The 13,454-nt window shown below is 37.4% G+C and overlaps 1 protein-coding gene across 1 annotated transcript in view; it reads left to right on the top strand.

The window, feature by feature from the left end:
• Positions 1–43: 43 nt before the first annotated feature.
• GALNT12 (polypeptide N-acetylgalactosaminyltransferase 12) overlaps positions 44–13,454 on the top strand; it is a 51,834-nt gene continuing 38,423 nt past the window's right edge. The window contains exons 1-2 of the mRNA XM_044657227.1: positions 44–483; positions 6,907–7,076. Of these exons, the coding sequence (XP_044513162.1) occupies positions 44–483; positions 6,907–7,076 (610 nt within the window). The remainder of the gene's footprint in view (positions 484–6,906; positions 7,077–13,454) is intronic.

Genomic DNA, 13,454 nt, shown 5'->3' with positions numbered 1-13,454 from the left:
CCGCCGCCGCCGCGGGCAGGCAGTGTGAGCGCTGCCCCGGGCCATGTGGTGGAAGCCACGGCGGCGCTTCTTGCGGGGGCCCCGGCGCTGCCCCTCCTCGCTGGCTCTCTTGGCGCTGCTAGCCGCGGCGGCCGCCACCTTGGCCTTGGCCTCGGTGCTCTGGCGAAGCCCCTCCCCGGGTCTAGAGGAGCGCGCGCTCCAGCGCCCTGCTCTGCTCCCCGAGCCAGCTGGCGCTGCCGCCGCCGTTGCCCAGCGGCCGGGCGAGAGCGAGGAGGAGCGGCTGCAGCGGCTGCGCCGCCCGGTCTACCCGCGGCCGAGGCTCCCACCCAGTGCGCTGGGCGAGCTGGGCCGCGCCGTGAGCCTGGAGCTGGACGAAACCAACAAGAAACTGGAGGAGGAAAGCATCCAGCGGCACCAGATCAACACCTACCTCAGCGACCGCATCTCGCTGCACAGGCGTCTGCCGGAGCGGTGGCATCCCATGTGAGTGACGCGCCCCACGCGCGGGGTCTCCTGCCGGGGAACCTGGCTCCCAATCAGTTCCCGGCCACCGAGGCGCACACGGTGTGACCACGGCAAAGTCACGCCTCCCTCTTTGGGTCTATGTCATTTGCAAAAAGTTTAGCAGTGAGGGGGAGTAGTAGCAACCCGGTTGAGAGATCTGACTTCGAAGTCCGAGGGTTTGGGTGCAGAGTCCTGCCTTAGCTTACTTAGCCCCATCTGTGACTTTGGGAGAGACACGCCAGCATCTTCAGCCTTAGTGTACCCTCTGGACAGCCTATGGACATTGCACCACACCATGCCCCCTTTCCCGAGAATATGAAGTTAGCGGTTAATACTTCTACTTTGTCTCTGTGTGTGCTGCTCTCTTGTCAACCAACTTGATATACTAGTGGAAGAAATGTACTCTATCCATTTTTAACATTCTCATAATGAATGAAACTGTAAAAATGAGGGGAGGAGGGGGTTACACTAGCTAATCTCTACCTTCCACCTCCAACGTTTTATTATCCTTTGACTTTTTACACAAAAGGATTAGATAGAATTCCCTATTTCCCACGCTGATCTCTTTAGTTTAAGCTCCAGCACCCTGTGACATTATTATTTAGAATTTTCCTAAAGGAGGCAATAAAAGGTATGTAATGAACAATGTAAATCACATATAGGACACGTATTTTACTCTTATCACACAAGAGGAATGCTAAACACAGAAATGTGTTTTCAACAAAAACTTAAGACAGGATTCATTAACTTATAATCACTGCTAACAGTCTAATGGGAAGCTGATACTTGAACCTCATTAGACCATAAAGCAGTTCATGGGATTTCCAATCATTTTACCTCAGCCTTGCACTGCTAAAACAGCTCAGTATATGTCTGCAGTTAAAACATCCAGATTCCAGCCAAACTTGTTGATAGTTGGCTTTTATGAGAGATTTGGAATAATTGTCAGGCCTTGGATCCAAAACCTCCATACTCACAAGTTTACTCCAGGACTGCACACATGACCCTTAGAATGATAGTCATTCCTCTGTTCAGGAAGGAAAGGAAGCTGAAAAAGGCAGCCTAGTTAACTCCATTAGCAGGCACAAAGGTGTTTGCTCAAAAAAAATCCAATGCTTTATACCAGGAAGTAAAAAATTAATTTTGCTGAATGAAAGAAGTCTGTTGGAGTATCCTGAGACTTTGGGGTTCTTTTGCATATGATAGTTGGGAGGTAAAGATTGCAAGTATTACTTATCTCCACTTTTGAGATGAGGAAATTGAGGTTGAGGTGGAGAGTTTTCCTTAGATCTTTCTGACATCTGCTTGGGAGTCCTACTTCTGCTGTTTACAGCCAAGCAGAGAAAGAAGAAACAAAATGGATTTTTTTTTTTTTTTTTTTTTTGCTTAATGGCCCTATCATATATTTGAAAAATATAAATTAACATGACTTCTTAAAATTTTCTTTTCTCTTTTCTAGTCTAAATATCTCCAAATCCTGGACTTTTCCATTGCTCTCCATTCTTTTCTATCTAGGTCACTCTTCTGTGGTTGTACTTCAGTTTGCTGATTTCCATCCCTTGAATGTATATTACAGATGGGTCTGATCAGGGCAAAACCAGCACCTCTTTCTTTGTCATCACTATGCCTCTCTTGCCTAAGTTTTTCTGACTGTTATCTGACACTCTTGATTCCAACTGAACTCCAATTTATCAGTCATTAGATTTTTTTTTCTCATGAAGAATCATCCAACCATGCTGCACTAGGATCCTATACTACAGTTGATATTATGAACCCATTTGTAGGACTTTATATTTAACCTTACTAGATTTTACCTTATTAGGGTTAGGCAATCATTCTGTTTTGTAAAATTCCTTTTGCATCCTGGCTTTTATCTCAAATGTTAACTCTTTTTCTTTGAGCTATTTATCATTTGCAGATTTGATAAACTTCTATGAATTCCTCCAAGTCGTTGATAAAAATGTGAATTGACATAAAGGATCAATCCCTGGATACACTTACCCTTCCTCAAAGTTGACATTTGATTCATCAGTAAATTAATGACCAGTCTTCAGGTCTGGCAGTTCAGCCAGTCTGAAGCCATTGGACTAATTTAGTTCATAACAACATCTCGTACATAAGAATAGCGTGAGGAACTTTGTCAAATGTTTTGCTGAAATTGTGTTATATTCTAGCTATATCATTTCCCTGATCTAATAACCCTGTTAAAAGAGGAAATGAAGTTAGTCTGGAATGACTTGTTCTTGATGAAGTCATCCTAACTCTTAGTGATCAATGATTCCCTTTCTAAAATGCTCACAAATCATCCGTATAATAAATAATATGTTATAGAATTAAATTTGTCATCCGTAGTTTGAGAAGTAGGATGAGGTTTGCCTTTTTTCAGACCTTGCAAACACCTCTCCTGTTTTCAAAGGTCACTCACTGACTACTCAACAGTAAGATTAGTTCTTTATTCCTATGGGAAGTAGCTTGCCAGAGCCTGGTGATTTTAGTTCCTGGAGGGCAGATGGTGACTCTCTCATAATCTTTTTTATCACTGAGAGGCGGGGCTATGGAGTAGATAGCATCCTTATGTAAACTTTGAATGAAGAAGGGCTGGATTCAGGGGACCTACAGTTCACATTCTGCCTCTTGTGCTAACTGTGTTCTTAAGTTTCTAGAGCTCCCTGGGCTCCAGTTTTCTCCTCAATGAAAAGAGAAGGTTGAACTAGATAGATAGCCTCTATGGTCCCTTCCAACTCTAGCTATATATGTCCTTAGGAGAGGAAATATTAAAAAGCTGTGATAATAGTATCTGAGAATAAAAGAGACCTCAGAAAGTATCAAATCCAACTTGTACTGGACCAAGAATTTCTTCTATAGCCATCCTCACCCACTGCCAATAATGGAGAGCTCAGTCCTTGTTGAACCCCCTATTTTCTAATTGCTAGTACATTTTTTGATATAACAAGCCTAAATTGATTTATCTAAATCTTCTACTTATTACTCCCTGCTCTATGATGCCAAGCAGAATATATCTAATGCCTTCCCTGTGATCATTTCATATTTTATTTGACTGAAGACAGGCATTGCATTTACTCTTAATTAAAATTAATTTCTTCATATTAAACATCCTCAGCTCAGAGATACAAACCTGGAAGGGACCTCAAAGGTCCAACTCCCTGCTTTCTCAGATGAGGAAGCTAATGAAGGCACTAAAGGTCCCATCAGAGGTTGGGTGTGAAATGAGGTCTTACGATTCACTGCACTTAAGAAAATAGCAATGAAACTTCAGAATATGAAGTCAGAAAAACTTGCTAGACCTGACCAAAATACAAAATCCACTTTCCTCTTCATATCAGAGGGTGTGGGCAATAAGTGTCATACATTTTTAGACATGGCTATTGTATTCATTTCTTTTACTTACAAAAGAGGGTTCTTTTTTGGATTGGGGGGAATCATTAGGAAGTAAAAAACGGAAAAAAAACAATCAGCAAAACATTTAAAAAGGAAAACAAGAAATCCATGTTGATGAAGATATAAATTTAAATTGAGTAGATAAAGTGGTATCCCAGTTCTTAGTGGCTGTATTCTTTGCTTTGTACTCAATCAACTAATCAACATTTATTAAGGGTCTACTTATATGTCAGTCATTATGCTACACTTTGAGGATATAAGAAGAAGCAAAAGACAGCCCCAGCCCTTAAGGACCTTACAATGGAATGGAGGAGACAACCTGCAAACTCAGATATTACAAAGTAAGCTATGTAAGGGATAAATAAGAAATAATTAATACAAGGAAATAACTGGAGATAAGAAGAGCTAGGGAAGGCTTTCAGTAGAAGGCAGAATTTTAATTGGAATTTAAAGGAGCTGGAGAGTTCAATAGCTAAAAAGGAGAAGCAAGAACATTCCAGGGATAGGAGATAGCCAGAGAGAATGCCCAGAGCTGAGAAATGGAGTGTTTTATTAGTGGAGAAGCCAGCAGGCCAACATCACTAGACTGAAGAATCTGTTGAAGAATAATTCTCGAGTCCCTGATTTCCTTTTCTGCACACCATCTGGGTGCTTAAAACCTATAGCCAGGACTCTTTATAACAATCACTTTCTTCCTTCTTGGATTTCTGTAGATTTCCTGATGGATATCTGCCCTGATTGAATTCCTACCTAGTCACCCTTTTATTCCCTGCCTCCTTTCCCCCATTTGAGTAGGCCTCCTGGATCCTGGACTCTTTAGGTTTCAGATAGTGATATTACGCCCCTCTTGTTTATTTCTTCTTTTGGACTAATCTACTGGTTTTGCATCTGCTTTCTATATTCATGTCTCTACGTGTTTTAGAATAATAGGCCTTCACCCTTGCTCTCATGTTTAGAATATAAGTCTTAACTAAACCCTTTAATCAAGTATAAATTCTTTTAGAATTCCAGGCCTGGCCCATCCTAGTTTATCCCATGTTGCTTAAGCCCTGATTATGACATATGTCATCAGTCCTTGTTCTCTGAAAATGATAATTGCTATGTAGATTGAGTGATAAACAGGACAGATAAGCTAGGCAAAGACAAAATGACACACACTTTTTAATTCTCCCTTAGGTGAGGGTTCAGCTAAGTTAATTAAAAGACTTCTTAATGAAGTTTGATTAGAGATCTTCCAAACTCTCTCTAACTCATCCCATGATCCTCAGTACATTCTGCAAAGACTACCCTTTACTTAGCTTAGTTCTGACTCTTGTCCAATTGTCTAGAGTCTACCTAGTCCATTTACTCTTCCTTCAAGCCCGTTGTGTTAGAAGTTAGAAATGAGAATAAGATAGCCTACATTTAATTCTGCCATCTTTGGGAATATCTAACCCCAAGTGAACTACTTCTGCTATTCCTTTGCTAGACAACTCTCTCCTATGTCTGATGGTCCATAGAGGGGGTAATCATTTTTGCCAGCCCTTTGCTTGTCACCCTTCGATACTTGCCACCTGTGTGACCAGGGGGCAGATTAATTAATCTCCCTGGACTTGGTTTCCTCATCTATAAAATGAGGGGTTTGGACCATATGGCCTCTGAAGACTCTCCGAACTCTAGATATATAGTCCTATGGTTTCTTCTTCAGAGAAAACCACAAAAATCTGATAATATGCCTTTGATGTCCCCCATTACCCACAAAGCACTTAGATTTTTAAATACTTTTTAAATACTTTTATGAGTATGTATACGCACACACCTGTTTTAGGGTAAATTTAGATTGGTAGATTAATCAGCACATATATAAGAGATTATATGTAACATATATGAACATATTCCGATATAGACTCTTCTTTGAACCAGTTTTACAGATGTGTGTTTATGTTTATAGATATATATATACACACATATAAAGATGGTTTGCAGAAGAGTCTATATAAAGAATATATATTAATATTCTTGTGTGTATGCGTGTGTTTGCGAATAGATTGTAGAACAGTCTTAATTTCCCTTTGAATGCCATCTTCCAACAAAGGTTGTTAACATCTGTGTGGTTCTCAGACATTAAGTTCCCAAATACTCAGGACTTTTTACCTCTGGCGTCTATCAAAATTAGGAAACTCTTATGCCATTGCTACTAAGATTAACTTGAATTTTTGAGAAATATCTGATTTATAAAATATATATGTACATAGAGTATGTAACCCATAGATGTGGAATTTTGTTAACCTTCAGATATAGAACATAATCTTTTTGCTGTTGGAGTGATTGCTGAAGGTTGGGAGGACTGTGGCAATTTCTTAAAATAAGACAACAATTAAGTTTGCCACATGGATTGACTCTTTCTTTTACTTGAACACTTAGAGGCCAGTGTATGGTTATTCATTGGCCTAATTTTAATGCTGTTGTATCTCAAAGAATAGGGAAATCAGAGAAGAAAGAGAGAGTCAGAAGGGAACCCCCAGTCAGTGGAACAGTCAGAACATACAGAACGTTTAATTATAATGGCAACATTGAAGATCATTGATCAGAGATCACCATCACATAACTGATATAATTATCATGAAAAACTTTGAAATATGTGAGAATTACCAAAATGTGATGCAGAGACATGATTTGAGCACATGCTATTGGAAAAATGTGGCCTTGCTCAATTCAGAGTTGCCACAAACCTTCAATTTGTAAAAAAAAAAAATGCAATATCTACAAAGCAAAATAAAGTGAATCACAATAAAACAAAGCATGTCTGTAGTCTCTAAGTCACCTATAAGGCCTATACCTAGATTTCCTTCCTCTGTTCAATGAAGATAATACAGTTTTCAACATCTGACTTGCCACAGTTGTTTTAAGGAATACATTTGTAATCTATAATACTCTTTATAAATTACCTTCAGTCTAGTCCCATTTCTGACTCATAAATTAGTGGAGTCTGAATTAATTAGTTGTTGTTTTTTTAATTTATAGGTGCAAAGAAAAGAAATACGATTATGAAAGTCTACCAAAAACATCTGTTGTAATAGCTTTTTATAATGAAGCATGGTCAACTCTTTTACGAACAGTTTATAGTGTTCTTGAGACATCTCCAGATATTCTGCTTAAGGAAGTTATCCTTGTAGATGATTACAGTGACAGAGGTAAGCAATTTTTTAGAATGAATTTTGTTTGAAAACACATAGTTTTTCTTGGTAAAGCGATGACAAAAAGTGTTGTAAAAGATAGAGTAGTACTTTACAGCAGTGACTGAATTTTGGGAGTGATATATATGTAATAAATATATGTATGTATATAATGTGTGTGTATGTGTATATTACATAGAGTATGTGGTCTGACACTTGTCACTGATTAGAGTAAGAAGGAATTCTTTGTCAATTTGCTCTAAAACTGTTCTGTCATTCTGAAGGACTTAAAGCAAAAGTTAGAAGGTATGTGAATCTCTGGATTTGAACTATTGGTAAAAGACAATGAAGAAGCCAATCTCTTCTTTATCATATGAACAGAGGGTCCATTTGAAACTTTTTGCAAAAATTATAAGGAAACTTCATTGTAATTGTGTCTAAAAATTTCTGTCATATTAAAACTATGCTTACGAACATATACAGTGTGCAGATTAAAATTAATATGCAAAATAATAAATATTATATTTATGAATATTTTATTGATAATAAACTAATAGAGACCTAACTAAAAGGTTACTAACCAGCCAATCCCAGGAACAAAAGAGAAAGAGAGAGGAGTTACAGCCAAATATTAAACAATAATGTGACCATGCAAATGTGGAGGCACAGGAGAGATTAAAGGGAATTTTGGGAAAACTAAGGGACTTATGGGAGATGCAGTCCAAGGTTCAAAATCTCCATTAATACATACCCCTCCCCCCCATGATCCTTTGGGAGACCAGTCTCCCCAATGGATCATAAAAATATAATATATAAATTACAATAATTTGTGGATAAAAGGAAAAAAAAGAACAAAGTCAATGATTGCTACATTAACAAAAAGCCAGTTTGGGGGCTTTGGCATAAAAGTATACATTCAAAACAAATGCTTTCAACCCCCCCATAGTTCAAATTTACATCCCAGAGTTCAGTTCTGGATCTTCTTGATGCAATGTGTGGTCTCTGCCGTCATCTTCATAGTGCCTTCTCCAAACAGGTTTGTTGTCTGGATTCTGGGAGGTAGAAAATTACTTATCCTAAAATTTCCTAAATTCAAATCAAAGTTCACAACAATAACAAAGTCCCCCCTGAGGAAAATAATAAACAGGGATCACTCAGAGATACATGACTGAGTTATAAGGTATATGAATCAATTGCAAAAGAAATCAAAAACAAAAAAAACCCACATAAAAGAGAAAAAGGAACTTGTGGATGAAATAGAAAATGTCAAAGTCTTATGTCTAAAAAAGTCTAAGTAAAGGAAAAATAAAACTATAACAGGTCCTTGAATCAGAGCCCAATTAAATTGATTTAAGTAATTATGTGCTTACCCAATCAGTAGCTAGGACTACAGAAAGTTTGCCAAACTTATAAAAGACAGAAAAAAGGGACTAGATTATAGGAGCCAGAATGATAGCCAGGATGAGGTGCTTGGATAGAATGTGGTTCAGAGGAAGTCCTGCGTGTTAACATATGTTAAGCGCCGCAACCTCGAACCCCAAATAAGTTCAAGTCCTCTTGTCTTGGCTCAAAATTACATTAATTCCACTGGGATTGGTTGGTCTCTTTGACCTTGTGCTCAATTTGCACTATGCAGGTTGGCTTTGTGCTTCTTTAGTACTGTGCAGTGATTCTCTTTAAATACTCTTCTGGAATCAGACAAAATCATTAAGCAAAGTCCCATAATTATTTAAACAATCAATGGCATTATTCTAGAATTTAAAGCCTTTGGGGTATGCATGAATATTAGAACAAATGTATTTTAAACTTCTATTACTGCAAATTTATTTTTTTCATTTTATTTATTTTATTTATTTTATTTTTTAAGAAAAATTTTCCATGGTTACATGATTCATATTTTTACTTTCCCCTTCACTCACACCCCCATATGCAACGCACATTTCCATTGGTTTTAACATGTGTCATCAATCAAGACTTATTTCCATATTATTGATAGTTACATTGGTGTGGTTGTTTTGAGTCTACATCCCCAATCATGTCCGCATCACCCCATGTGTTCAAGCGGTTCTTTTTCTTCTGTGTTTCCACTTCTGTAGTTCTTCCTCTGAATGTGGGTAGTGTTCTTTTCCATAAATCCCTCAGAATTGTCCTGGGTCATTGCATTACTGCTAGTACAGAAGTCTATTACATTCAATTTTACCACAGTGTATCAGTTTCTGTGTACAATGTCCTTCTGGCTCTGCTCCTTTCGCTCTGCATCAGTTCCTAGAGGTCTTTCCAGTTCACATGGAATTTCTCCTGTTTATTATTCCTTTGAGCACAATAGTATTCCATCGCCAGCATATACCACAATTTGCTTAGCCATTCCCCAATTGACAGGCATACCTTCATTTTCCAGTTTTTTGTCACCACAAAAAGTGCAACTGCAAATTAAAAAAAAAAGATTAATATTTATAATGTGTTAAAATACAAAAATGAGGGAAAAAAGAAACTCAAAGCTGTATTGAACATACAAGGGGGAAAAAAATAAAAGAATGTTTTAAAAATCAAAAATATATAGCTAAGAATCAGTGAAATGTTTCTCACCCAAAAGATGAGATCCAATTTCCTTTTTAAACTTGGCCATGAACTACTGTGAATGCAAATTACTTTTATAGAATAACAGATTTATAAAAACAACAATATAGTAGATTCAAATAAAGTACAAAATTCCCAATAGCCCAGTTATTGTCAATAGCAAACAAACCCATTATCATCATTGGATTCACATGAATTGCTGTGTGACATTTTAAAACTTATGAACTGATGGATACTTGTCACAAATTCAACAGATATAGCAAATCTTTCAACCTTAGCAATTGCTGATGAAAACCTGTTTGGGTCTAAAACATCACCAGGAATTCTAGATCCTTCTGATGGGAAAGTAAATTAAAATAAAGAGTTAAAAATATCAAGCATGCAGGAGCTCTTTTTGGTTTCCTGCTTTTATATATAAAGAGTTTGTGTAGGAGACTTCTATTTGTTTTCTCTACCTTTTTAAGACAACATTGTTTATTTTTTATATATACTATTCATTCAGAAGGCATGTAAAGTCATTACTAAAGACCCCTTGTAAAAATTGCAATTTAAATTCTTAAGTCATTATATTCTCCAAGGTTGTATAAGCAGCATGTGACCTTGATTGTTAAGATGTCAAATCCAGAGTACATAAGACATATGGGCTTTATACAACTTAAAGAAAATGTTGTTCAGTAGAATCATGGGGAAATGGTACAAATTTAGTAAAATCATATAACAAAATAGATATTAATTAGATTAATACAGATAAGCTTAAAAAATATAAACCTTAAAGAAATCAGCAAATACAATCATATAAGCAAATGACCAGTTACAAGCAGTGTAGTCAAAAATCCTTTTTACTAATTCCAATAGGCTTGTTTACTATCTTGAGGGGAAAAGTTGAAAATAATTAGCAAGCAATAAACTTTCAGATCTCTTTTTAAAGTTATTTCCCCTCCCCCAGTATTTTCATCCATTCAGATTTCATTTGTCAGAGCTCTGAATTTTGTCATAGTGAGGGCAAATTCTACATAGTGTGATCTACCCTCATAATGGGTATGTGTAAACCAAAAAGCCAAAGGGGTGTGAGGAGATGAATTTCTCCCTGAATCAAACTATCAACTGCAAGGTATTCAATCAGCACAAAAACCCTCTGGGAAAGAATTAAGCAGATCCAAACTGTAGTCAGTAACTTTACCAACTCAAACTGTTGTTTCAGAGTTTCAAGCATGCTTTGAAACAGCATTATTCCTGAAGAGGCTGAATGAGGTTTTGTTTATAGAGTAAACAAAAAGGAAGCAAAATTTCTAGAGGGACTACAGTAGGATATTTGCATATGAGAGAGCTGGCCAAAAGGTAGAGACAAAATCCCCAAAACTTCTACTTCCAATCTACTAATTTAGTCTCTCTGCCCTCAAAAGAAAAAAAAATGCCGAGAAGTCCCCTCCCTCTGGGGGAAAAAAAAACCCAGGTTGCAAGTCTCTCTCAGCCAGGAGTCTAGGATCAGCTTAAGACTTCATCTTAAAAAATGGCTAGTGCAGGCTGAAAAACCCATGTGGGATGGGGAAAGGGATTGGAGTTCTCACCGAATCATTTGAAAAAAAGCAGCTAGGATTGGCAGGTTGCAGGCTGGGCAGGGAGTGGTGCAGAATGCAGGCTCAAACAGATGGGTGCGAAAAGGCAGTGGCAGCGAAAGTAGGCAGCTGGCGGGCTGGGGGACAGAGTCTGCAGTGGCTGAGATGGGGCAAAGCAGGCAGGCTGGGTGGCAGGCAAAGAAAAAATCTATAGGAGCATAGGGCAAGAAAGGGAAACCCTAGTTTGCTCTCAGGCAAACTTACTAACTATACTGAAAATCTATTAAAAAAAATTTGAGGATTCATTCCCTTCATGGTCACCAAAATTATGGAGATTAAAATTAATATGCAAAATACTAAATATTATATTTATGAATATTTTACTAATAACAAACTAACAGAGACCTAACTAAAAGGTTACTAACCAGCCTGATCCCAGGAACAAAAGAGAAAGGGAGGAGTTACAGCCAAATATAAAACAATAATGTGACCACTCAAACATGGAGGTGCAGGAGAGATTAAAGGGAATTTTGGGAAAACTAAGGGACTTATGGGGGGAATGCAGTCCAAGGTTCAAAATCTCCATTTATACAAGAGGTAACTTTTTGAAAATTGGTCTTACTTTTGGACTGGAAGTTATAAAGATATCTGGGGCTATTTATTTTAGCAAAGATGTCCAACAGTGTAAATGATCTGTTTATTATAAAGGAGATGTTGGAAAGAGAAATGAGCATTATGAATAGGAAGGAGTCAGGATTTTTATCCCCAAGCAGATTGTAAGTTCTCCAGAAACACATATTAGTATAACTTACTCTAGGTAATTATCTTTTTATTGGAAAATAAGAGTTTGAGAAGGATAAAAAGAGGTATACCATAGTCCTTTTTGTTTCTTACTCTTTTTTGTCCTATAAGAGGAAAGATTAAAGGATACTTTGAAAGCCCAGCAGAAAGCAGGAAATCATTTACAATGAACTGGATTTCCTGGATAGGTGGCTGGTACTAGTAGTGGAAGGTAAATGTTATTCCTCTAATAAGACAGAAAGACTATATTAACACTGTGAGTAGGAGAATGAAACTGCAAGAGGTCCATTGGTCCTCTCCTTTCCTGGTCATCTTTTATTTTTTCCTCTTCCTTTCTCTAATCTTTTGCACATTTTCCTTTAGAGTTTTTGACCAATTGATGAGTCATTGTTGAGTTGGTGATTGATCTTCACCATAATCTGTAGTTCCAGGTATAATGCCATCAGGCCCCGAGTTTTTGTTGCCTACTTACAATATATCTTCTACTGTTGAGACACGAGAAATATATCATATGATCCTTGTTTCTAGCTACTTATAATCTACTTAACATATAGTACAATTAGGAAATAGTATAAGAACATATATAGTTAAGTGCCAAATTTTGTTTTATAAGACTATAATGTTGTAGAATTATAAGAGAGGGTTCACTGTGAGTCAGAATTTTTGGGGAAGATTTCAAGGAAGGTTTAAAACTTTTAACTTATGGTAATGTGGTTACTCTGGCTGTCAATGACTTCATCTATAAAATGGACATCACTTGCCTATAGATAGGATACTAGGTCATTTCCTGAGATCCCTTCTTGCTAAAAATTCTTAGTATTTATAATTTTGTATAATCCTACAGTTATCAAGTCTTATATAATAAGTGTTGTCATGCTGTTTTGTGTTTGTGTAAAATTTCTGTCACTGAAGTGAGATTGAATTGCTAAGCATCAAATTGGTGACCAAGTAGCTGATCAGATCTTTGTAAGCATTATGTCTGTAGGTCAAGTAGTTGCTAGTCCCTGAACTGTGGAACTGTCATTTTGGGGAGTCATCAGCCCAATCATGAAGCTCCCTTAAGTGTGGGGAAATAAGAGGGAGGATAGCTAAGATACATACCATCAAGCTACTAGGTTGAAAATTTTCTATAAAAATATAACTTTTATTTAAAATAGCAGTATAAACATTAATGAAAAAATGATCAATGTTTACATATTACTGTTGAGAGAAAATGCTATTGGAAGAAAGTGTTGGAGAAATACAATACCTGGGCACAAGGTAACTCCACTCTTATATCTGAAAAGGCATTTATACCCTACACTAGAACTGATAGCCCTGACCCACAGGGTATCATATATCTCACATTTTGTGGAATACAGAGACTGGTTACTAGATACTGTGGAAGGAAGGAAGGAAGGAAGGAAGGAAGGAAGGAAGGAAGGAAGGAAGGAAGGAAGGAAGGAAGGAAGGAAGGAAGGAA

Source organism: Gracilinanus agilis, chromosome 1 (genome assembly GCF_016433145.1).
Source record: "Gracilinanus agilis isolate LMUSP501 chromosome 1, AgileGrace, whole genome shotgun sequence".
Classification (NCBI taxonomy): domain Eukaryota; kingdom Metazoa; phylum Chordata; class Mammalia; order Didelphimorphia; family Didelphidae; genus Gracilinanus; species Gracilinanus agilis.
This window is presented reverse-complemented; position numbering and strand designations above follow the sequence as displayed.